Here is a 26,278-nt window from a genome sequence, read left to right as displayed (position 1 = left end):
CCCCTATGGCCAAATATTAAAAAACAAACACACAATCTGCATATTTTAAAGGGACATATATTATAATAGCTGAAAGGAGGCTATCAGTTACAAGAAGGTAACTAAAATTGAGAACTTCCTTGATAATAATGTGACATTCCTCCTCTGTTTTTTATTCCATATTTTTATTCCTTTTGGACCGTGAGGATGCGATTCCACAAGGGACTCTGGTCACGCTTGCAAAACCGGAGCATCTAAGGGTGAGGGGGGATTTGGGGCCACTTCTTCCGAATCTTATGGTTAAAATATTTTTTGGACAAGATATCATGGGAATTATGAATCAAACATTTCTATTTCATGATGTTCTTGTTACAGACAAGTAATGCCCATGTCAATATTCTGTGTACTATGCAAATACAAAATACAGTGGTTTGGCATTTTGTTAAGCAGAACTGCTCCTGCAATGTAATTGAAAGTGAAAAACTAATCCCTAAATCCACTTCAACTTCAATGTCAAATTTTGACATGAGAGGTGAAAGAACTTGTGCGTTTGTGTTCCACCTCTTGTATCGTTATTAAACATGAAAGGTTAAGATGATATAGGGCTGCACAACTAAATTAGCAGCTATAAAGTGGTGGGCCCTGGCCACAGTGACTACATTTACTGCTCTGAGATCGGAGGTGGTGCATGTTTGTGGGTTTATATGGCTCTGGATGGGGATGGTTCTCATTAGCTGAGAGACAGAAGTAGACACGGGCCCAATGGCACCACAGAGCTGTTGGGAAGAAAGAGAGGGCCAGATTTCTGCATTGAAGCAGTGAGCCATACCATATTTTCATTTACATAGAATAGAATCTGAATAACTTTCTCCTGTACAAAACTGCCTGTATATGAATACACACTTGACTTCTGAGGTCTTCCAATTCGCCTTGACTGAAGTCCACCAGTGAAGTATTGAATTTTTTGGGCACAAGATGGAAAGACACATACCTATCTAAGGTCCCACTGTGGACAATATCAAAACTTTATGTCAGTGTAATGATGGACAAAGCGATCTTCAGTAAAATATATAAGAACACCTGGAGTTTATGAAAAAAAAGCTCACACGAGAATCTCACACATGGAGAAAAATGATTCTCTGTTCTGATGAAACCAAAAGAGAACTTTGTAGCCTTAATTCTGAGCCTCATATTCAGAGGAAACCAGACAACATTCATCACCTGTTCAGCCCCATCGCGCCAGTGCAACGTGGTGGTGGCAGGAGCATGCTGTGGGGTGTTTTCAGCAGCTGGGATGGGGGAGGCTTGTCAGGGTCTCGAAAAAGCTGAATGGAGCAAAGCGTTTAGTAAAAACCTCGTCCAGAGATCTCAGGACGTGGCTGAATATTCAGCTACCAACAAGACCTGGACTCTAAACAGGCAAACACGACAAGATTTGAGGCTGTACATTTTGTCACGTGCGTCAAGTACTGAATTGAGGGTCAAAATACGTGTTAATGTTTTTTTTTTTCTTAAAGCAGCAAAATAAATAAATAAAAATAGATACAGGATACACTGATACTGTAGTTGGTTTACACTGTATCACAATATGTTGTTATTCCCAGGCTCTGGCAGTAGAAAGAGAGTAAATTAACCATATAAAGGGGACATGCGAGCTTTTACATAATGTGAGTTGATATTTTACTGCGTGTTATTTATCATGGGTAGTTTGTAGTAATTGTTCTATAAAAATGACATGATCAGGACTGTTTACAGCAAGTCCCCTGGCCTCCACCTGGCAGCAAATGAGCCTAATCAGATGGTAATATTCATCCGACCACATGAATTACTGCAGATAACAAGAAGCTCACTGCAGAACAGACCCTGATGACAGACGGACAACAAATATGTAGATTTCTACAATTACCCCCAGCTTAGTGGTGATTGCAGAAGCTGTGTGTAAAATGCAGAAAATTAAAAATCTGTATTTCCGCTCAACAATAATCAGCTACTTCTTAATATGCAAACTATATTCTGAGGTCTGCAGTGCTTCAGACACGTTAAATTTGTTGACAATAAAAGTAATAAGTGAGACAATTGATCTCCTTAAAGCACAAGTATGCACTCCATTTGCAAAAAGCGGTCTGTTTTGAACGGGTGTGTGTCACAATTTCTCAATTAAAGTTAAAAATGAAGGGACTGGAGCGTCGAAAACTTTATCAAAATATGCCACAAGACACAAATGAAGCAATTTAAGTGAGGACCCAGGTGTCTCCTCTTCATGGCAGTGATTACGACATCATTTACCCAAATGAAATCATCACTGGACCCACATATTCCTCGTGTTCCAGTGCCAGTGTACCTGAACATTAACAATACCCCTGTCTCGCCTCCCCTTCTTGTCTTTTTCACCCCTTTCTGGTCTCATTACTTTGGGTTTTATGCCCTAATCTACACAATGAGGACGAAGTCATGGTGGTTATCTTCAGCAGCCAATGCCTGCCTACCTGTAATCCTTCCCAAAGTCCCTGGCTTTCTCACAGCTCACAAATCGGCACACAATGCTTTCATGCAAGGCCTCTGCCGTAATGCTCAGACGACAGCAGATTTTTTTCTTTTCTCATCCCTTCACATCAAATCCCACCCTTCCTCTGAAAAACAGGGACGTCTTGATCTAAGTCTCAGGACAAGGAAATGTTAGAATATAAAGGACACAAGAGATAAATGTAAGTTTCTCCAGATACCTCAGCCCCTCTGTTACATAAACGGAAGTAAAGTAAAACTCCTGCTGCACTGACACTGTTATATATATGAGCAGAATGATACGGTTGGTTATAAATGACACTTAAAAAAATCAATGAATTTATCATTAAAAGTTAATTGAGAAAGAGCTCAAAAAGGTCAAGCCAGTTGCTCCATTTGAGGAGGGCATAAAGGGGTTAGGTTTTAACTTAGCATTTTTATTGACTCTGCCAAAACAAAATGAGTGGGCTCTGTAGGATTGTGCACTCTGCATTGGCCATTCAGGCCTTCAGAGCCCCATTGTAGTACTTTGAAGAGAATGAAAGGAAACCCCACTGGTGGAAATGCACTGGAACAGCCCCACAACAGGCCACAACTGTTCCCTTATGCATGAAAGGCAGAGACATAAAAGACAAGATGGACTTCTGAGGTAGGGCCAAAAACAAAGGCAACAAAAGTGCTGATCATGAGGGGATGACACAACTCGTCTCAGCAGAAGGAGCAGGGAGAAAAGGGGAAGGGGACAATGGCACTCCCGGCCAAATGACATGTTGAAGAATTGAAAAATCCACACAAGAAGTGTCTTCTTAATTCACTAAACCCACACGACTTTAAGGACTGTCGGCTGGCCCCGGTTGCACCGAGGGGGGTGGACTGTAACAGCCTTTGGCTTTTGCTCCCCAACTTTTTGCTGCTGATATTTGGCCGTTTTTGGCAAACAACTTGGCAAGGTCAGAGACAGACTGGGGTGGATGTTTTAGTGTGCACACACCAAACCCAACCCAACCCAAACCAAACCTAATCAAAGCATGCAGGGTTCCGCTCCCGCAGCTTCCGTTTTGATCTGTTGGCTGTCTGCGTGTCTGATCTGTTTCTGTTTGTGTCCCAAACACAATTATGCTACTGCCTAACCTCCATGGAAACAGTTTGATGGACAAAAACATGTTTGCTCTCATTTTAAAAGGATTCTTGTTTTGAGGGACACAGTAATGACTGCTAAATTTTTGGGCCAACATTTCACTAAACATTTGGTTAAAGCAAAAAAGCAACTTCCTCTTGACTTTCACATTGCTGAATAGAATAATAATAAAAGCACACTTACATAAAAGCTACCGAAATGTTTTTCATTTAAAAAAAAAAAAACATCTATGAAGATAAGCAAACTAGCTTCAACTATCATCCTGCATTTGGAAAGTGACTCTAAATATAAAGAACTTACAGATTCTTAAGGAAGGGTTAAAATATTTGTTGTAAGCCAAATGCTTAACGGTGCACTCCGCAGGTGAATGGCCTCCTCCACAATAGCCTAAGGCTTCTCCCACAAATCTTCACACATACCCACAAGCTTTTCACTGGCCATCACCCAGTCTGATTAATGGATCGATTTGGTAATTGATTAATGGACAAGAGGTGGGAATAAGAACGCAGTTCAAACGTCAATAATGTCAGCCTGACAAAAGGCGGAAGACGTAAAATGTATCAGTGATTGCCTGCAGCCAGACTTCAACCCATCAAAGCTGAGGCTGGGCTAACATAAAGGCCTCAGCCCATTCTCTCGCAGATCCAGCCCTCCCATCACAACGCTCCTTTTCTCGTGGTAATGCCGTTTGTTAAAGTGACAGGAACCATTTTGAGAGCTGCTTGTCCACTCACCTTCATAAAACAAGCCATAAAGCAGCAAATAACAGGCTTATATGGCTTCATTATGCTGGATGCTCTGCTATGCAGGATCACAGACCTAGGCTGAAGGGTTGGGGTGTGTTGTGGGAGTGGAGGGGCAGAGAAAATGTTGGCAGGACACGGTTCTTGGGAGATTTGTTGTCCCAACGGTTGTCATCATGTCCATGTTTGGTTAGGACAGAGGGTCACTTGAACCTTACCCCTGAATCAAAGAGAAAGCTCCCACTCTAAAGCCCCTTTCACATTGGCTAAAAATTGGCACGCAGTGTGAACGGCAGACCCCGGGCGCACCTGCCAATTTCCACGGTGAGTGTAAGTTTAATTCAACAAAGATGCGTCTGTCCGTATATTATGAGCAGCTGCTAGAAAGCATAGTCTGTGTTGTTTTTGTTGAACGTAACTGTTTGTCATCCTCATTATCAACCCACTCTCAATTGTGTTCCAAACAGGCTCTTATCTCTAAAGGCTTTGAGACAGAGATACAAGCAGCATCAACACTGTGATCATTGTATAGTTAATTGTCACCTCCATCAACATTAGCACTCTCTAACATGTTACCCAGGGGTGAGCGGGAGGGGGTTGATGCTTGTTCTCCAGTGTCAGGATTGCATTGCTTTGGTAAAACAGGCAGGGGACAGGTTGGAGGCTTTCTCTACAATTCATGGCGTTGACTTTGTCTTAAGTGGCAGCAGTGGTAGAGAAAAGAAAGAAAGAAGCCCAGTTAAGATTCAGTAAAGTTTACTCATTGACGTTTACCATGTGACTATTTTATTGCTTTAATCTATCCCCACATTTTAAAAAAGACCCACAATGACTTGCACATAATTCCCAAATACAAAGAAGATTGGGAAACGTTCAGCGTCATTACAGCAACAACATGATATCTAGTCCACTAAACACATCCGCCCTTACAAACTGGAAGGACTGCCACCTTGAATCCTCCGATCACCGGAGCAATCTGACATTCTAGAGCCTAAATGCTTTAGTGCTGGCAAGGTGGATGCTCTTTCCAACTCAGCTAGCATATTTACATAATCCTTCATGATCCGAATGCATTAATAATGTTAGTTCTGCAAGATAGAACATGTCTCACTGCTCACATTATAAAAAAAATTGCCGATATGATGCTACAAAAGGCCGAGGCAGCATTTAACAGCAGAATTTAAACAATTTGACGTCTCTTCACTTTTGCATTATAAAATTGGATGAAAACCTGGTTGACTTTAAACTATCCTGTAGTCGAGAAAAAAAAAAAAAAGCAGGATGAAGGAACGCCGAAGCTTTCAATAAAGCAGTCTAAAAAAGTCTAAAAGAAGCAACAGGAAGGACAAGTAATTAAAATATATAATAACTATCATGAGATAACGTGATTTGCTCTGATAGGTCTAAAATGTGTACAACTGGAACAGTTGATCAGATGGTACATCAGACTATTAGATATTTGGCCTAAGATTTGATATGTACTCTGTCTGATCTCTAGCCCCCACCCATCCACCCGCCTGGGTCCAGACACAAACACACCCCTTTACCCCTCCTCAGACTAAAGAAAGAAGTCTGACAGATGGGTGTACTGGAAAGATCCACTCAGGAGACCAAAACATTCTAAGGCGATGACTGTCTGAGGTTTGGATTTGGACGAAAACGACAACCGGTAATAAACAGGGCAGAGAAAGATGGGCATCTGTGACATTTGTCTTATTTCTTCTCTTGTGGGACATTATGTGTGATGAGTAAGTGTACAGTCTTTTGGATCATATTACATTAGATTAATGAAGTCCCCCTACTGTGCATGCAAACACACACACATACACACACCCTTCCTCCCGTGGATAGTCGCAGCATTGGCTCCATGTAAGTAGCCTGTGCCCCCAAGTGGTAGAAACAGATAACTGCACCTGTTATAAAATGAAAAAACCACTGCCTTGGAGAAACCTGAAAAAAAACATACAATTTCTGGCCACTTTGATTTGTAGTTTATAGTGAAATTGAGAAAATGCAAACAATGAACTAATTAAGTTTCTGTGAAGTCAAATTCCTTAGTTTAAGAAAACACAGTTCACTGCTTTGAGAGTTTAACATTAATGTAGTCAAGCAATACTCTTCTCCAGGGAAACACTCATCATCCTTTACCAATAGAATTATTATTAATAATAGTATAGCATTCCCTTTGGTGAGACTATAAAACAGGAATTTTAATAAGCACAATATTCTACATTGTTGTAATGATGGACACTCCATTATTCTCAACAACAGGGATGCTTTTTGCCCTCAACTTCTGCCAAGCCCCAAGCTCTTAATTAAGACTGGCTTAGGCCTGATTGATCCTGACACACCAGGAAGTTTCTTGAAAATCTGACTGCCAAACCATGGAAGTATTATATAGGCCACATCCCCCTTCCCTTAACAGCACATGACCCCTCCCTGCACCCAACATTAAAGAGATTGTATGGCTCTCTAGCTGCTCCATGACGACTTACATGGCACGTTGTCCAAACAAAGCTGTATAAAAATATAATGTACATGTATATCATAGACCAGATGAGTCAGTTTAATGTACTTCATTACATTCCTGGTTACTGAAAGGTAAAGTTTTAATTGTGCTATGGTCGACAGTCTCATTTCAGCTGAAACTGCTGATGCAACAATATGGAATACAAACATGGAGCTGTTTTGTGGAAAGAGACAAGGAAAAAAGCAGGACCCTGTTTTGGCCTATTTCTCCATTAAGGGTGTGGTGTGGGTGGGAGTGGGCAATAAACAGTGCCCCTTCCTTCCCTTACTGGGAGGCTCATGGAAACTCGATATTATACCTTTTTTTACTTGTCTGACACAGTCACGGTATTACAACTGAATATCAGTTGCCATTATGAAGATATAGCAATAACTTCATGTTAAGGGAAATACTTGTTGCTTGAATAGGAATAAATTACTGTTAAAGTCCATCTATACAGGCACCATCTTTTCCTACCTGCAAGGGTAAAATATATACTATTTTGGGGGAATTTTTGGATAACATATTTTTGCCAATATTTTAATTGTTATTGAATGGTATATCTAAACATTTCTCCACAGCTACAATGAAAACAGAGTGGGCAGTGTTTCTGTGAGACGGAATTCCGTTTATATCACTGTGGCCGAAGGAGCCAAGAAAATCTGGTTTACTCTTACTAACTTTACACAGGACACTGCCCTAAACAGAGAATAGGAGGCAACATCCTCTGCAACGCCACAGACATGCAAAGGTAAGGTCAGCAGTACAGTAACACTGGTCCTTCTCTGGAATTCATATAGCAACAGAGGTAATCAGGTACAGGAAGTCATAAAAAAAGATTCCATTTGGAGTTAGTAAAAAGCTTCCTGTACAGAGGGCAGGGTGGGTGGTGGCAGACTGATGCTGGAAATGTCTGCTGACTGACACAGGTCATGACAGCTGACATGCCTCTTTCAGCTGCACTGTAAGCGCACGCTCAAGCTCGTGTCCAGCGTTTCTGCGCAGTTATGGAAGTCTAATTTATGCGCAGTATGATTTCTTTGCTGCAAACACAGAGAAAATTTCAGAATTATGTAGGACAGACCCGTATATAAACAATAGGTGAGTATCAATAGTTGGCTGAAATTTCCTTCCCTCCCCTCTAGCTTTGTCCTCGGCTTGAGATCCTGTAGTAGAGACAAACTTCAAAAGAATGTTATCATTGTGAGGAGAACACAGTAACAGAGACAGGATGCCCAGGCGTACGATATGCTAACACAAGAAAAGTGGAAACAGGCTTTAAAGGGGGGGGGGGCTGCTGCACAAGTCTGCCAACTGCCAATATTATCATTACCTTATGTCCCATTTTTGGTAGATGGAGATTTTTCAGTAGTTCAGTTTAAGGTTACTGACATATTTACTTATTTTAAAGGAACTATCAAAATCTGCATTTAGGTCCCTCAATCCAGTGCACGTCCTAGAAATGCACTGGGAAAGAATGGAAAAACACTGCACATTTTAAAAATATTTAGATTCCTCTAGAGCCATTATTAGCCATGACATTACAGGTGACACTGGTCTTATTGGTAGCAGTAAAGCAGGCCAGAGCAGCCCACAGCTACATAAAGGTAAAGGGATTAGTAACGCACAGAGCATCGCTCCAGCTGCGGGGAAAAAATGAAAAGCTGAGATGTAAGATTAGATTTAGAGATATAATATTTAGCAATTCTAAAGATTCTAATAATATTTAGCTGTAACTCTTATTCCTACCGGACTGAGCAGACTCAAAGGTCACCTGCAAAAGACACTCTGATGAGCCTTTCATACACGATGGCCTGTAGTTCATTTTAGTATTCTGAAGGCAACATAGCTGATTGTTGATGCACATTCCCAAATCAGGAAGACCGCTCTATATTTAATTTCCATGTTTCATGTTTTATTCCTTCATCGGTTGCTACGGTTAACTCGGTCTAACACAAGGTCCCCACTTTGACTGTGGCTTCATCCTGTATTTTCCAATTATCACCTTTTAAAGGCCAGCTGGGTGCATTCCAAACCAACGGGGGGCAATTCCATTTGCATTGCTCTGAGACAAAGTCAAGCACAAGTACTTTCATGCTAAAGTTCATAACAGGCAGTGTAATAACATGATAATGCTGCTAAAATGTTTGAATACCTTCAGACAGACATGACAGTCTACTAAGAAATGATCTGCCAAGTGTAATACCGTTAAATGATTAAAAGAAAGAAAACTGACGTAGACTAACAAGTCTTCTTTAAAATCACAGCCCAACTCAAACTTTCTAAATACATACAAATCAATGAAGCTCTCCTGTGAGTGTTCAGCTTGTTTACAGCCACAGTTCGTTATGATAATTGTATTCTTATTTTTCAATGGATTTGATTTTTGAGCAGCTGTAGAAAAACATATATATTCCGGTCATTTTATTTACCCATTAAACTTCCCTGCAATTAAGCAGCTCTCCACTCTGAAATGGCCATATCTGCATGTGTTGCTAATAGAAGCAGGGGGAAAGTAACTGTTCCATTTGCTTTGCTCATTAATGAAGACTGCCATCTCTACCTGCCTTTAGGCTTTCTTTCTTAATTCTGCGGTCGTTAACTGGTGTAAACCCATGTTTGATTTTCCTCTCCGTCTCTAACCGCATATAGCAGCATTTAGCTGTGAATTAATTTTCATGTTTGGATATACCCTGCTGAGGTGTGATGGCGGTGCTGCATAATCAAAATCTGAAACACTACATATGGGCAGATAGGCCTTGTGGCTATTTTCACGGTGCAGATCTGTAGCTAGGAGGAGCAAGCTGAAAACACAAAGCTGGGTCAATGGGAGACACACAAAAAGGAAGTCAGCAATGGGACAAAGGAGCATTTAACACAAAAGAATAAATCTATTGTCTTTTAAAAGGAATACAAAGCAATAGATAACTTCTGCAGTGGGGTGTGCAGCTGCGGGTTTGCGTTTGTGATAATGTGCATGCCTCTGGCCTTGGGACAAGACATGCACCCGCAACCACAGCTCAAACACCAGCAGCCCTTAACACAGTGTGTCTAATGCTCCTATTTAGTGTTTGGGGTGCAGTGGCGCGTGGCCTGAGGTTTTTGGGAGGGGAGGAGCACGGATAGCACCTAGTATGACAGCTGTGCCCCAAGCAGAAGACAAAAGGCTAAGGAAGTACCGCATCATCGAAGATGGGACTAAAAGCCATGTCAATTTGCTTGTGGTCTTGTCTATACTGCCATCTGAGTGCAGGGTCCACTTTCCATGGTGAATATAACCCATCAGCAAAGCTAAACATAGAGTACCCAACAAAACTAATTTCTTATGGGTAAAGCATGGTGTGACAAGGTTAGATCCAATGCTAATTTGATGCTGACTTGACTGCTAATTCCTAAAACAGATTTTATTCAGAGCAAACAGACCACTTTCATCGGTCTGTACGTCAGCTGGGACATATCAAAGATAAACCTAATACGCTGTCTGTGCACATCAGTATCTATGCTACAGTATCTATGTTTGTCTTATGGGGCCACACAAAATGGAACTGTTGCTCACAATCATGGTGAACACTTGAGGGAGACTGTGGCAAATATTTATATATCTTTTATTTCTATACCCAAGGGTTTCTCCGCTAATTAGGTGGGCTAACAGCCGCAAGAGATAATAATTACTTGTTTGTTGCCACATCGGCCCCGAGGTGATAATGAGTCCTAAGTGAGAATTTTAACTTTGGAATTATCTCTTTATACTGAATATGTGTTCTAATAAATGATAATGCATGCATGTATTTAACAACAGACCTCAAAAAGGAAACATGTAAGAAAAAAAAGAAAAGAGGCTACTAAACAAGGCTAACATTTACAACAAAGAAATTCTTGTGAATTTCCCTCATTTAAAAAAGGACTACTGTTATCTCTTCTGCTAGGCATCTTTCTATTGCAATGAGCAATGTAAACACAGTATAACATGAACAGCATCATGCCTTGGTCCAAAAAAATAAATTTTACACTCTGAAACAACCATTTGGATTACTATTGGATTACAACTGGATTACTGTCTATTTATAAAAGGCACTTCCCACGGGTTTAAAATATACAACCACTAGGTCTAACACCACTATGTATGTGTGTTTGTTTCTTCTTTTACCAAAATTTGACTAAAAGCTATGAAGCCAGCTTCTTAGTCAGTTTTTCCTGCTATTATAATGGTAAACGTGGCCTGTGTTTTAGTTAAAAAGGGCTTAAAACTGGGGGCAGATTATGTACTATGAAGCGATGATGAAGTCTAGTTCCAGTCATTGATAATCCTTTCATATGCATTTCTGTTCATTTGACTTTTTCTAGGACTTTTTCTAGGACTTGAAAAATGTAAAAAAAATGTAATTCCTCACCTTTAGTCTTATTTCCAAGGAATTTCCCTGGTACTTTCCCTTTAAGTCTCTCAATGGACTGCAGTAACAAAGCATACGACTGATTTCTTTTATATATATAAAGCATATAAGACAACAGGGTAAATAAATTCTTCATTGGTTTGTATACTTAACTGTAACTTCTCATTTATGTACCATCTAGAATGTTGTTGCACAGTTGCAAATGGCCACAGCACAACAAAAAGTAGATTCCAGTGAGAGTAGCTGTGTCCAAGGAGAGCATTAGCACAGGCATTATGTCGTTGCACCAGACAGTTAAACGCCCTGGCTGTGGGCCTTGTAGTAAACTCTGATGGGACGGCCTGGTAGAGCCACAGTCTGCAGCCATGTGTCCTGGAGATATGGGTCATTCTAGTCTGCCCTCTCTCTCACCCCAGCACCAGATCCCAAACCCTGATGAGCTTAGCCCATCGGCCGGGCTCTCAGTGGTGCAAAAACACAAACACCGCCGATTACGTAAACGTTAAAGTCGGATCTCCTCACACTTCAGCTTGGAGATCCCTGCGCTGGTTCACAAGCAGGTCAGCCCGACTGGTTCGCCATTCACAACATATGGAGCGCCACTACGAGCTCACACCTTGGGGCCAATACATCGTAACAGGGCAAATCATCCATTTGGAACTGAAGCAAGCGTGACAGCTAGTTTTCTAGATTGACGTGAGAAAAGTGTCAAATGCTTGTTAATATCACAAAATTATAAAGAAAAACAACCCAACATTGAGTTCTGTTGAGTAATGTTTTCATTAGTAAACGTAGCAGTTTAGACACCATTACTCTGGGATAAACCCTGCGAAAAATGGGATTAGGCAGTTTGGAATGTCAGGGTATACACTCATTCAGCAGCAGTCGGGAGAAAATGCCTCCTTAAAGAGAAGGGGGGGGGGGGGTTATGTAGCTGAAAGCTTTGATTACTACTAGTCTTAAAACCGCATCCGATGAGTAAAGACATTCACTGGTCCTCCCCCACATTTACTGGGGCAAGTCTCCCTCCTGGCTTCCTGTAAATACATGATGTCACAGACCTTAATAATGCCCAGACGACACTGAGTAAGGAACACAACACAAGCTTCGTAAGCAGTGAGCACGCCAACAATCATCTTCCGCTAACTTCACATCTGGAAAAGCCGCCACAATCACTAAAGGTTTTCTCTTCCAAGACCATTTCTCCTTGGAAAAACAAACGACAGCGGCATGACACCGTACGGTTGGAGAATTCAGAGGAGAGAGCTTCGAACCGGGCTTGCCTGTACTTCCCCCCCAGCCCAGACTGGTAGTGACAGTTGTTTCCAGTTGCTATGTATAAAGGGCCTATCATAAAGCCCGACTAGAGGAAACAGGATAAGCGCTTCAGCCAAGGCAGTAAAAATCTCTCTGGGAACTTGAAAGCTGCTCAAATGAAGTCTGTGTCTGCCATCTGGAAACAATAAACAAACAAAACCCAGCAGCCAAACAAACACCACGGAGGGGGCTGAGCGAGAGTTAGTTAGACATCCAGGCAAGGATGTGTGGTGTCAGTGACAGGTATGGGGCCGCACATCCGCAGCCAAACGTGAGATGAGAAGTTGTAGGTGTGTGTGCAACGACATCAGAAATAACAAAGTCTGCAATTAATTCAGACAAGTATACCTTAGTCCAGTTTTCAGTGTGATAATGAGCTCATTTGTCCAATATGGAGGAGAAAATGTGATCATTGACATGGAACATGGATTTATAGACCAATTCATATTGAAATATTTTAAGTATAAAAGTTCACCTTATTCTATCTATCTCCTGTCCATATGCGCTGCAGAGCTGATAGGACAGTTATAGCTAGTGAGGAGTACCACAACAAAAATTTAGAATACTTTAATGGCCAAATTACCTAATCTCAACACAGTGCAGTGACGAGTTCTCAAGACTAACGACAAAGGCAAGCTTGTGTGACTGTTGTTTTATACGACTGATTTATTAGCCAAGTACGGGCGAGATGATAGAGTTGGGGATCTGACTTCAGCTCCAGAATGGTCAGAAAAGCCCGATATTTTCAATAATAACCTCTTCCTCCTCCAGAGTGTGCTACAAGTTAGTAGGTGCCGGTTGCCACGGTTATTAGGAACCTTGTGGAGTTTATTCTCATTCCTGTTTTTAAAAATGTAAATAGTCTAATTTCATCCTCCTCTTGATGATGTATGTAACATAGTGTCAGTCGTACTGCACCATAACTGGGCTGCTTCTCCACTTCCTGCTCAACCCACACTGGTCTAAATGTGGTCTTTGACAAGTGGTGGCATATGTGTTGTATCGTGCACATTCACTGTTATTTCCTGATGCTTTTAGACATTTTAAAACAAAACTGGATAAATCCCTTTAAATGCATTACTGGCCTAAAGCTCATTGCAACACAATGGTAATTGAATGTTTTAGATTTCCTCAAGGGCACACTTCGTTTTCAATCAAACTCTTTCACAAAACCATTGCCCTGGTCATTTAAAAATGATTTACGTAATCATCTCAATTTAGTCGGGGTTCCAAGCAGTAGAAAAATAATTAACTGCCCTTGTTTTTACAGGCAGGTGTGCACCGGTCTGTTGTAATGTAAGACACTGACAAACCACAATAAAAAATAAGATGAACTGGAATACAGAAGCTATAATTGAATAGGATCAATTGGGAAAATAGCAAGAATGCTCTGGAGACATTCTCATCAAAGAACAAAGCAACACACAAAAAAGCTGAGGGATACCAAGAGGCCAAGAAGATGACTAGTGGATGAAAGCAGGTTTTCTTCATTTGTGGAAAAAGTACTAGCTGTTAATACATTTACAATAATAGCTTTCCTTGCACCCACTGGGGTCACTAAAGGGGTAAATTCAAAAACCCAGTGAAACACATCCTTTGAAGCCAAAGAAAGCCAAACTTTACAATGTTTGCACAGTGAAGGCTCTGGACAAAATATCCCATATTGCACATCAGTTTGAGTGATATCACTTTCCTGACAATCCATCAATGACAAACTGAGATTATTTAACAAAAATACACGAGAAGGAGACCACAAACAGGTCCTTAAACGGTCCTTACAGAGCACACTGTCAAGCCTGACACCAAGAGGCTGGACCAAGAACTGCACCCCGCTCTCAGAATGGGCCCATGTTCTGTTCAAGTGAATTCTATTAAAGAGACAAAAAGAATGAGGTAGAAAAAGCCACAAAAAAACACGTTAATGGACGTTTGCTTGCACACGCACTCAAACACACACAAACACACACCACTGCTGTACCTAGTTAACAAACGCTGCTATAAAAGCAGGTCTCATACTCATTAGAATGATGTGTATCAGACAGGAAATGCTGCCTAAATGGGTTACACCTCATCACCCTGGAACTAAGTGATCACCATGGCAATGAGCCAACACTGGTGTCATGAGAAAACTGTAACAGTGGCGGACAAACAAAGCAGAGGACAGGTTTCCCTTGACAACCCATCATCTTCATCACTGATTGTTTTTGAGGCGTCTCGGAGTCAATATTCAAAACAACCATTACAGTTTAGCGATGGCGTAGCCGACTTAAAGTCTGGAAGCAATATCCTGCCCACACACAACGGACTGCTACCTAATTAATGCTACACAGGATAAACTCCTCCAGCCCGGCGCGCTTTATTAGAAAATGTTAGTCATACCTACAGTAAATGCTTTTAAAATTCAACATACTGTCTACAAATAGCCATGACAGTGGAAACTGGGTGGTCTCACAGCAGAAGCCTGTCTGTGATATAGGATTTAAAATTTAATAGTCATCTGCCAAACAAACAGATTATGACCAGCTTGAGTAAGTTACACCGGAAAACGCAAAGGCCCTTTTAGAAAAGTGGATTTCATTAGAGATGAACACCATTGGAGAAACACCTTTTGAAAAACAATATCACCAGCAGGCTTCCCAAATGTTTTGGAAGGAGCGATTTTATTATTCCGGTACTCGGACTGAATGACATCACACCACACAAAAGCAAAACACGCTGACTCACTTGCGTCGTCATCTTTTGTGACTTTTCATTCAATCAGACCCCCTTGCTCATTTTCAAACCACACAACAAGTCATTAGCAAAGCACATCCCATGTTTCCAGAACAAAATTCTTTCGTTGTGCTGTCCACACATTCCTCACTTGTGTTTACACAGATGCGTATCCACGAGAGCGCCGGGGTCCAAAGAAATCTTACTCTGAAAGCAAAGATGTGTCACTGATCAAAGGCCTCGGGTTCGGAGTGAAGGAACTTGTTTGGGTTACTTTTTTTGGGGGGTAACGTATCCATCTGGTGGCTCCATGGATCCACCTTGATGAGAGCTGGAACAAGTGTAGGCTTCTCTTCTGTCATTTCACACGGCGGCTTCGGCCGTGTTTACGCAGCTGGTCGCCACACCAGTCACCACAACTTTGTTTTCACATGGCAACACGTGTTACTTAAAGCTCCGTAACACATTTCAAAGACATGAGTGACGGGATCAGCAGTGTCTTATTGAATTACTCCGGCTCAAAGTGCAGAAAGTCTCAGAGAAACGCCGCCAGCGGGCCAACTTTACTATGTTTTCTTGTTTAATATTAGCTGGAAAATCAAAATGAATAAAGTGGTGACGTTAAAAAGTTATCCCGTATTTCATTGAAAGAACAATAATTATGACGGTGATAAAAATAATAGTTTAAATTTATATAGCACCTGTCATTCAATCCAGAAACAATGGCCATGGACAAACTTTGCAACATAGGTTAAACACACTACAAATGAGGGAATAAATGTACTGAAAGCTGCTTTCTATCCCAGTTTAAGAATTTGGTTACACAGTCAACATGGTTGTTTTCTTGCTTGATTGGATTATGGCCACACACCTCAAGCCGAGCTTCCACCACCAATCAATGAGGAAATGAGGTGTCAACACATTGGTGTTTATTTAACACTCATTTATTTTTCTCCCGGAAGCCAAAGCCAGCTCGGCCGCACAAAGGGACCAGTTGATTTATAGGATTTTCTTTGCCTAAAAGCATTTTCTTCCCTTCAACGGCACAGAATGTAAATGATTTACCGCGTAGTCACACTAACTACATCAGCTCAGACCTATTTTATTTTAATTAATTGTATTACATTCAATTATCCGTTTTGTCTTATACTGAAATTGTAACGACGTCTCTAAAATCTTTTATGACTGAGAAGGACTTTAAAACTTCAGACTGCGCATCCTCATGACCAAGCTGAAGGAGCTGGTAATGGAAAGACACCAGGAAGCCTGTAATGCTTCCAGTCAGCATGAAGTGCCATCAAAATAAAATCCAGCACAGTGGCTGCTGTTTTAACACAACTGGGCCAATTGAAAATTCCCTTCTCAATTTATGCCAAATACCACATTTTAGAAGGCTGCCAAGTCTCTGCACTGCTTTATGTCCTTTATCTTAATTGAAAACGTTATGGGGTGCATTACACTTGGGTTTTTTTTATAAGCTGTGCTGTAAAGCCTTAGCAGGCCCTGAGAGAGGAAACTGCCCATTAACTTATAAGGACCAGGCCTTGGCTCTCTTAATTGACAACCTCTAGGCTACTTTCATCACTTGTCGACTTCATAGCGGCAGTCAATGCTTCCTCCAGGATGCTGTTGCATCTTTGACACGAGGGTGTTTGTGACAAAGAGCAGTCTGCCGCCAACGCCAAGACGAAGGCTCTAGGCTGTCAATAAAACAAGCGTGCATTCCTCTCTTAGGCTATCCATCTTAAAGGCTCTATTTACCCATAGAGGACAGTTACAGCTTCCCAGAAACATAAACCATACACTTGATTCCAATTACAAATATGTTAAAGCTGTATTTGAGCATAGCTAATACTGGCATTAAAACATCCAATATGTTAAATTAAGAAGACTACAAAGAAAGGTTGACTGAGAATATGAACTGGGAAAAAATGTACCACATTCAGGAACACACTCATGTGATGAGCAACTGTCAAATTTGGCAGGATCATCAGATTTGTGACCTTAAGGTAGAGCCAGATCTCGCAACAATATAGCATGCTTTATGGAATATACCAACTCTTCTTTTTCTGTCCATTTCCTCTTATCCAAACCAGTAAATGGAACATTTTAAACAAGCAAGTAGTAAAGTAGAGATGCAAATCATTCATTCATTAATTAGTTTAAATTAGATGACTTAGTGGGTGCCAGCCTGCCTTCAACTGAGGTCATCAGCTTAACTCTCCAATCACTTAATATGTTATTTTGTCCAGTTATCTTTAATGTGTTATGCTTCGTGTCCCATTAATTTTTTATCTAACCCTATGGTGGAACAATTCACGTGAGACACTGTAAAAGCTAACTTACAGTTAAAGCCCAATGAAACCTGGTAATGTCCATTTTGGAATCTGCTCACCATCTCAGGAATATAAAAAAATCATATGGAAAGAAAACCCTGGTCCTTCACCATACCTTCACCCGCTTGACTGAAACAATAGCAGCTAAATGTCATTATAATAAAAGAAATCCTTAAAACCCGACAACTCTAGTGACTTAATTTCCCCATCTGGCCAAAAGTTTAGAAGCTGCCAGGTGAACTTCACACTTTGCATTTAAATGTATGAGCAACATTTACACTAATATATGAAATATTGCAAAAGGCACCGAATGTGCTAAATAAATAAAGTAGATGAGAAACGTTGGAGCTTTGACATTGTGAGTATTTCAATGTGCGCCAGAGTTTAAGCAAATAGCTGCTTGGTCATACAAACCAGTAGAGGTTATCCAGGTGACCAGAAAGAATTACTCCATTTATCGTTTATCAAGACGACTACAAGCAGGAAGGATATCGGTGCACATAAAATTAATGTAGCTTTGCGTAGTTTTAGTTGTTTGTTTTGACGATGGAAATCAGTCTTTGTAAAACAAATGTCAAATTAGATTGCAATAAATAACTGTCAGTTAGACCCTGTCGATGACATGAAAAATGGCAGTAAATCAAGGGGATTTTATACACGGTGTCAATGCTTTGACGCCTTCTTTTATACAAAACACAGAACACTCGCGGGAGACGCCTTGATAAAGAGATAAATTGACTTACAGTGGAATTAGTAATTTTCCTGCCTTCGTTATGTGCGCCGCCATGTTTGTGACGATGACGTATAAAAGGCTGAAGCAGCAATTGGCTCCTCGCGCCGCGGACCACATTTGTGATTGGTTAAAGGGAAGAAAGGGGGCGGAGCCTGAGCCACCCGTGGCCACATGGGAAGGTAAACAGTGAATATTGGCGGAAACATAAATCAGCTACTGAACAATGTCATTTAAAAATAAATATAAGCATCAAAGTGACTCGCTACATATTGTGGAGTAAGATTACGTGTTTTTGAACTCACTAATGTTTCTTTTTTGTCTTTTTTTATCAACCAGTAGAAGGATGTAGAAAACAACAGAAAAGATTTGAAGGAAGGCAACATTTGAGCACAAGGCACCTCACCCTAGGAGTTCTCTCTCACAGCAGTGGTGAATTACTACTACTACCATCAGCCAGGTCCAAGAGTGGTGTAAAAATGACACGCAATATTTGCCATGATTAAGTCAGCAGGGGATATGCACCAAATGTCAGCCCCCTGGCTGAAGGTCTCTTTAAATGTGTGTGTGTGTGTGTGTGTGTGTGTGTGTGTGTGTGTGGTGTGTGTGTGTGTGTGTGTGTGTGTGTGTGTGTGTGTGTGTGTGTGTGCGTGTGTGCTGGACATGGGCCAGTTTTACCTGATGAAGGTAAGCAAGAATTTAACATGCAGTAAATGAGAAAAGAAAGTTGACAGAACAACAACGTCAACAATTACACAAAGCAATTTTATTTATACTCCTTTATTTTGATGCTTCTGGAATTTTTTGTTACACATTTTGCAACATTTTCACAATTGTTGAATTGCTCATTTAGGACTGCATCTTTGTTCCCTTTAATGATTGATTGAAATTATCTGATCCATAAATATACTTATAGCTGTTCACTTATTGGCATTATACATGAGCTGTTCAACAACAGTGTGGATGATTACTTGCTTCCAAAGATCCAACCCAAACTTTAGTCATGCTGATAGAAAGCATGATTCATGTTTTATACATAAAAGATGTACCGGTATGTACTCCAAGCTTCTTTACATATGAAGATAGCAAACTTTTCCACAAACAACACTGACAGGTAAAGAAGTTATTTATTTTTCAATGGCATTCTAAGAAATATTAAAGAATTTTAAAAGATGTTATCCCCAAACAAAGGAGCTTATGTGCACATTTATTCTCACATTGGATAAAAAATTCCAGGGTGTTGGAAAATTCCACCCATGGGTTACTTGGAAACTACGATTTCCCTCCCCTTTATGTTCATTGAACACAATTGTTGTCTGCTAATCCAGTTTTGATAGCATTTGGCACACTTTCTTTGGATCACAGCAAGATGCTCAACTTCCATTCTGGTCTCCCCTAGGAACCTCTGAGCCTAAGAAAGCAGCCGACTGCAGGTCGCGCCAGAGCAGGGGGGGTCTCTGTATCCATGTAAGGCAGAGAAAATTATTTTTTGATTCATGTCAACCATTTCTGCATGTGTGCACTCACGCACATACATATACACACACACATGCACGCACACACAAACACACACACAAATCAAGTGTTCTGGTTGATTCTATGTGTTATGAATGGGTTTATTCTTGTCAATCTGTAATTGCAGTCACCAACTGCCCCCTCTCCCATAAAACAATATGATATTATGTCAAAGGCAAAAGCTTTTTTCTCCCTTTTGTGTCCACGCTATACTCCCTCATTCAAATGGACAACGCATCACTAGGCCTTGATGCCTCAGAAGTCTGTGGTTCATTAAAGTCTTGAATGACTGCCAAAGCTGTAGTCATAGATAAAATAAATATGAAAGGATAACAAAATTTATGGATGGCATGTCACCACCACAACCCAGAATTCATAATGAACAAATGGTTTCTGTTTCCAATTTAAATTTCTCATTATACTGTGACTTTTGGAAAATGTGTTTTCATTTACCAACATTTTATCTGAAAAAATGGGATAATTGATTAGATTTACATGGCTCTGAGTTTAATTCTGATCAGCTATCTCCCCTAACAACCCCCAGCCCCAGCCCAACACTCACCAAATAGAATGATCTCAACAGCTCTGGAGGCATATTAACATAAAATGAAACAAACCTACATATCAAACATTTTTTTCCCTGATAAAATAATTGGCTTTAACCGGTGTAGACTCCAATTCATCTCTTTGAAAATGACTTCTGGGAGGCCACCAAATAGGGGAAAAATCTGAGGTAGACAGCCCCAGTGAGATGGACATCAATGCAGAGTACCAGCAATGGCTGTATTAACCCATGGCTAAATCCCATCACACAAATGTCAGTGTATCTGTTATGAAACCATGACATTTAGATCCAAGGTCTCCATTGTAGTTTTGGAGAGGAACTGATGTTTGTTCATTCTTTGCATCCATCAGACTGGCACCTCACTAACTGTACTCTAAACACAAGAAGGCTAGAGGTCAGAAATGCACAAGTGAGAGCATTTATTGCATAATAGAAATCATGGACTCTATCTTAAATATCATCTAAATTGCAAATTTAGGATGAAAAAAAATCCAAGTTTCATTTCATTCAGTTATTTCATAACTATATTATCAAACAAACTACAATTGTTTCTATGTTTTCTATTGTTATTATTATTCTAATTAGATTTAGCAATGTTGTTTGACACATTTGGCAGATTTTGCTAAAATAACACAGACCTGAACCCAACACTAAATATTAAGATCTATTGTATAGGACCAGATAGTAATATCCTAAATAAATACTAGCCAAGAACAACCGGCAGAAGATGACAAGAGGAGAAACAAAGGCTCAGAGCAAAACCCCTCAATAAAATGACAAACAACGTACAAGACCTGACGGTAGTTAACTAATCAGCAACTATGATGTTTGCAACACTGTTTGACTCACTCTAACATGCCCTGTACAACATCCTCAAATGTCACCAGTATCAACACACCAGCACATTCCCAATCTGACGCAGAACAACCATTCACCAATCATACGTAATGAGGAGCAACCATGACATTCAAGAACGGGACAACATGCCAGATACCATTGAATTCTCGTGTCCAACACCTATAAGCTGCGCTTCACTTAAGGTTTATTTATTGCCTCTTACATTGGCTTGGATGCCCCTTGTTCCAGGACTCGCCCACCAGAAAGACAGTGGGCCGAGACTGATGGGGAGGAATAAAACCCCTTCAGTACCAGGACTGTCTCCTTTTTTCAGCAGTGGTCTAGATCAAGAATTACAAATGATATCATGACAATTTTACACGGTCTTCAAAGCAGTGATGTTTTACCGACTCATTTACTATGATACCTTGTTACGGATCCAGCTGTGAATCAGGGACGTGTCATGGGGCTAGAAGCCCACCTCCCGCTGAGCTTGGCCAATGACCTGGAAGGCAATAGGGGATGCCAGTGCCTGCAGCATGTGCTGCACTGACAAAGCAGCAGGGCACTGTCAAAAACCCTCTCATACAAACTTTGCAGATCACTCCGTTTTTAACAGATGAGTAAGCACTAGTGCTGAATTTTTTTTTTTCTTCTGGCCCAAGACAGGCTTTATGGATTTCCTTTCATGTGTCTTTGGCCCTGGTTGACTCTTTGCAAAACCTTTGCCCACAAGGGGAATTGTGTAGTACTATATTGGGGTGAGAGGGATGCAGATAACATGTGGCAGGGTCACTGCGCAGGTTAAGCAACAATTCAGTTGAGTGCCTGTAAAGTTATGGTAAGAGTGGAGCATCACACCAGCTAAATGGCTACAAAATTATGATTAGCAACCATGGTGTAAACATTAGATCAATGCCATGTGGACTTTCGAGTGAGCAAATGTTTAAAACTACTCTTTTGAATTATTTCATTATGTAAGGGCATCAGGCCTGGTGTAAGCCAGTAAGGCAAAGTAGCAACTTCATCCATTCATTAATTTTTGCATTCTTCCACAGGAACTCAATGAGGTTAAAGTTGTTTGGGTTTCCAGATGAGAGCCCTCACGCAATCCCAGGCCCTGATGACTTCTACATTACTTAAATGATGTGGCTGGGGCTGATGGAGCTGACCATGTCAGGAGGCATTAGTCATCACAGCCCAAAAATGGTGCACAGATCTAGAGTGCACCCCTGACCCGATGTAACACCAAGCTACTGACCCAGCAATCGCACAACAACAGGAAAGGACGTAAGAGAATGGAAACAGCCATAAATTGCAGTCAGAAACACTGGATGAGTTACCTTTCAGTGGAAGAAAAGAGCACCAAGTTTTATGAAGAGGTTCTGTTTTTTTGGCATGTTACACAAATCACAGGAAATACTTTAAAGGATTTTTTTCCTGTTGGGTTCACTCCGATTCCCCCCTTCTCTCACTTCATTTAACTGAATTAATGAGCAGGTCTGGCCAGACCTGAGCAATATTTACCTCTTGCACATTTTATTATTTATTATTTTGCTGGAGAGCTCATGTGTGCAGGTAATGTTTCAGTTACTACTCATGTTTTGTTGCCTTTGAAATGAACTAAAGATTTGACATTCTTTAATTTGTTTTTTAAGGGAAAATGACAAAAATCCTGATTGAATTACTTTAACGACCGTGTTTGCTAAACGTAGGCTCGTGAATGAACGCTATAGTACTCTGCTCCTCTCAGCAGTCTGACGTGGAACAAACGCAGCGGGACGGTGGCCTCACAACGTGACACTGGCAGACGGCGAAACACCCACATCAGAGAGGAACTAAAGCTGTGTACACAAGGTTCAGCTCAGGACAGACCCACTTCCAGCACAATGTCGATGTTGGACTCCCTCTGTGCACTGTTGAATGCACATCTGTGATGTTACAGTGCTGTTCCATAACCCGCTGTTGCCTATACCATACAGTATAGGCGCAACACTGCCACAGCAATTGTAATATAACACGCTGAGCTCTGTTTTTACAGTGGAAACCCAGCACACGCCTGTTTACTACTGCGCTGTGTCCCCTCTGATTTATGAAATGATATGAGTTCATTCATTATTCATACTGGTGGTTGAATTATTACCATCTTCCCATCAGACATGGAACTGACACCATTATGAAATCATATTTTGCCCTGGGCATTGCTGCTGCTGTGAAAAGTGGTCACAACTGACTAGTTAGCACAGGCTCGCAGTGCACTGGAGACGAGCACTAAATGCCACACAAGTGGCCCGTGAATTTTTAATACAACCAAAGCGGTGACAATGAGACAACTGACAAGGAGAAGAAAAAAATGGCTGGATAAGGAAATATTACTAAGACGTACCCTGCTGCTAAATATGTGATTATTGAGCTACTGGATTGTACAAATAAGATAAAATCCAAAGTGAAATACTGCAGCTCTAGATACACTTGATACATACATGGGCTCAAAGGGAAACCCCGCTCATTCACCCCCACCCCCCCACCCCCCCAGCAATGGTCAGCCTGTAAAAGCAGAGTGTGTTGGCACCTTTACGATATAAATACTCGCACACCCTGGGCATAAGAAAGCTGTTGACGGAACATTTGTTTTCCATTTTTCACTACCCAAAGCACTCCAAGTGGAGTTGCGAAAAAAGGAGACAAGGTGTCGAAAATGTACCCCGACAGTAACTATTTTGCCCTTTGGACATTATGGTGGTAAACAGATGGGGCCTAACTCGGTTTGTTGTTATTCAACGGCACAGGTTGGTTCAAATCTCTACATAATAATATTTCACCTCCACAGGAGTTAAATACTGTGTTGAGCACAAGTGGTCTAAAAGAAGGAAACTTACTCACTTCACATTAACAGATATCCGCTATATTATAATCTCATGGGTGAATATATCAAACATGGTGTTGGTTTCCCATTCAGCGTTACACTTTAATGACTGGCTGAAAAGCAGGAGTGCGTGTCAAGTGAACTGAAAGACAAGGATGTGTCAGAGGTGCGTGAGCTGACCCATGCATGGCAGTAAGCTGCAATGACCCCCACCCTCCTCCACCCTACCATAAATAGATCAAAGCACATCTGTTTCTGTGTCCAGCAGCCACACATCTATAATTGCAAACTGGCCCTAATGGCTCAGAGGGACTCGTCAGATGCTAAGCAGTTTGGACACAGGAGATGCTAAAGCATATGAGCAGAGTGTGACCATCAGTAATGGCTGGACATGGAATGCTCTGGAGCCAGAGAGGTGGCTGTCTGGTCGCTGGTGGACTGAAATAGATATCACAACTTCAGCCCAGGGACGGAGGCCCTGAAGCGCCAGGACTGACTGCACAGCTGGGATTGTGGAGCAGCGACAGACCAGTGGCAGACCAGTGAGATCAAAGGGATGGCGGCTGGAATCTGTACATATGCAGGAAGCTTGACTGAAGACCACTCGAGTCACCTGAGATAAATTAAAATAAGACACGCTACAACAATGGTCCGAAGAGACTTCTGAGAGAAGGAGCTAGTTTTGGCTGAACGGATTAAGTAAGGAGTGACGAGAGATGCCTCAAGTTAGCCGCTTGTCACAGCGTGACACTGATTCAGCCTAATGAGCACAGTGCTGTCATCGCACATCTGCCTCTCATTCACTTGTGGAAACTGGCAGACTCCGAACCTGCTGGAGTCACCGCTAGATGCTGGAACCAGCGACACCTCCGCCTCGCTGCACCAGCCAGTGCTGGCTGACTGCTTAACAGGGACCTGACAAAGTACAGTAGCGTGTAGCACCACACCAAACCAAACACACACGTTCGCCCATGGAGAGTTCCGATTTTTCACCCAAAGGGTGCAAAAAACACTGCTCGGACACCGAAAAACACAGAAAAGTCTATATTTTAATGTCAAGATTTCGCACATTTATTTGAATTTGGTGGAAGCTTTCTGTTGTTTTTTTTCACCAACGATACCTTTTTCCTTCTTTTTTGCATTTCAGGTGGTCAGTTTAAGTTCACTAAAGCTGCACTGGTTCTGTTTTACTGACTTCATTCTCTTTTTTTAAAATTTTCAGAACTGGAGTGTTAGATGTGGTTTATTCTGTTGATCTGAAGAGACAAGAAGGAAGACTGTACATCCATACCTGATGATGATGAGGATGATGATGATTAGGTCATGGTGTCACTGATCTACACGGGACGACAGTTTTCCCATCTGTCCTGCCTCTTAAGGCGTCTCTGAAGACTGGGTACTCCTCATACATTCCTTGTGGGCATCCGTCTGGAAAATAGCACAAAGGTTTACTAAACATCATTGTGGCGGTGGCACCAATTATTGTTAATATACATCAAGTAGCCTCAGCCGAGTCAGAGAAACACACTGATCACTCCAATGATGGCAACTGTCAGTCTGCTCCCCAAAGAGAGCTGTTGAAATAATTAGTCCATGCCCTGTGAATAAAACAATAATATAACAGCCGAGACGACATCCAAAATATGCACGTAGTCTCAGATGACCTGAAAAACCTGCCACGACACGGATCACAGAACAAAGCCACGTCTTTAAACATGGCCTGACACACCGGCTGTACATGAGTAGAGGCTTTGTTTAAGACTAATATGTATATGTTTGGGTAACATCAGTGGTAGGGAAGAGTGAGCACAGCGGTCTGGTCAAGCAGAAGATTCTGTGTCTGTGGTTCTGTTGACCCACTGTTTCATACAGCATCGTGTATAGCTTCCTATTATATTAATACTGCCCACGTGGTTATTATGTATAAATATGTCAAACTCTAAAACAATTACAATAACTGTGAACCATATAAACAAAGCTCATTCCTAATAAGCCTAACCATCAGCTCCTGGATGTACTGACATGCACCACCCCTACTCCCATCACATGTTTATCCTCTTTGCACTGCTGTCACAGCTTCTGTTGACGGTGGCTTAAATGACACTTGCAAACTTTCCAAATCTTTCCCAGCTGCTTTC

The 26,278-nt window shown here is 41.3% G+C and overlaps 1 protein-coding gene and 1 long non-coding RNA gene across 5 annotated transcripts in view; one reads left to right on the top strand and one right to left on the bottom strand.

Moving 5' to 3' along the window:
• The window catches only part of clybl (citrate lyase beta like), a 39,501-nt gene extending 21,026 nt beyond the window's left edge, over nucleotides 1-18,475 (bottom strand). For 2 of the 4 annotated variants that reach the window (XR_008954327.1, XM_057059162.1), the window contains exon 1: nucleotides 18,371-18,474. Coding sequence is in view for 3 of the 4 variants with exons in the window: in XM_057059162.1 (XP_056915142.1) it covers nucleotides 18,371-18,414 (44 nt within the window). In the remaining variant the exon portion in view is untranslated. Of the gene's footprint in view, nucleotides 1-1,200; nucleotides 1,305-18,370 lie in introns of those variants that run through there. The other 2 variants (XM_057059186.1, XM_057059176.1) reach the window with 2 other exon arrangements.
• On the top strand, nucleotides 5,328-25,920 carry LOC130540237 (uncharacterized). Its single transcript, XR_008954338.1, has 3 exons — nucleotides 5,328-6,031; nucleotides 7,562-7,622; nucleotides 25,363-25,920. It is a non-coding gene; the product is annotated as an uncharacterized LOC130540237 (long non-coding RNA).
• The last annotated feature ends 358 nt before the right edge of the window (nucleotides 25,921-26,278 follow it).

Source organism: Takifugu flavidus, chromosome 1 (assembly GCF_003711565.1).
Source record: "Takifugu flavidus isolate HTHZ2018 chromosome 1, ASM371156v2, whole genome shotgun sequence".
Taxonomy (NCBI): domain Eukaryota; kingdom Metazoa; phylum Chordata; class Actinopteri; order Tetraodontiformes; family Tetraodontidae; genus Takifugu; species Takifugu flavidus.
Note: the sequence above shows the minus strand (reverse complement) of the source record. Positions and strands in the feature narration are given on the sequence as shown.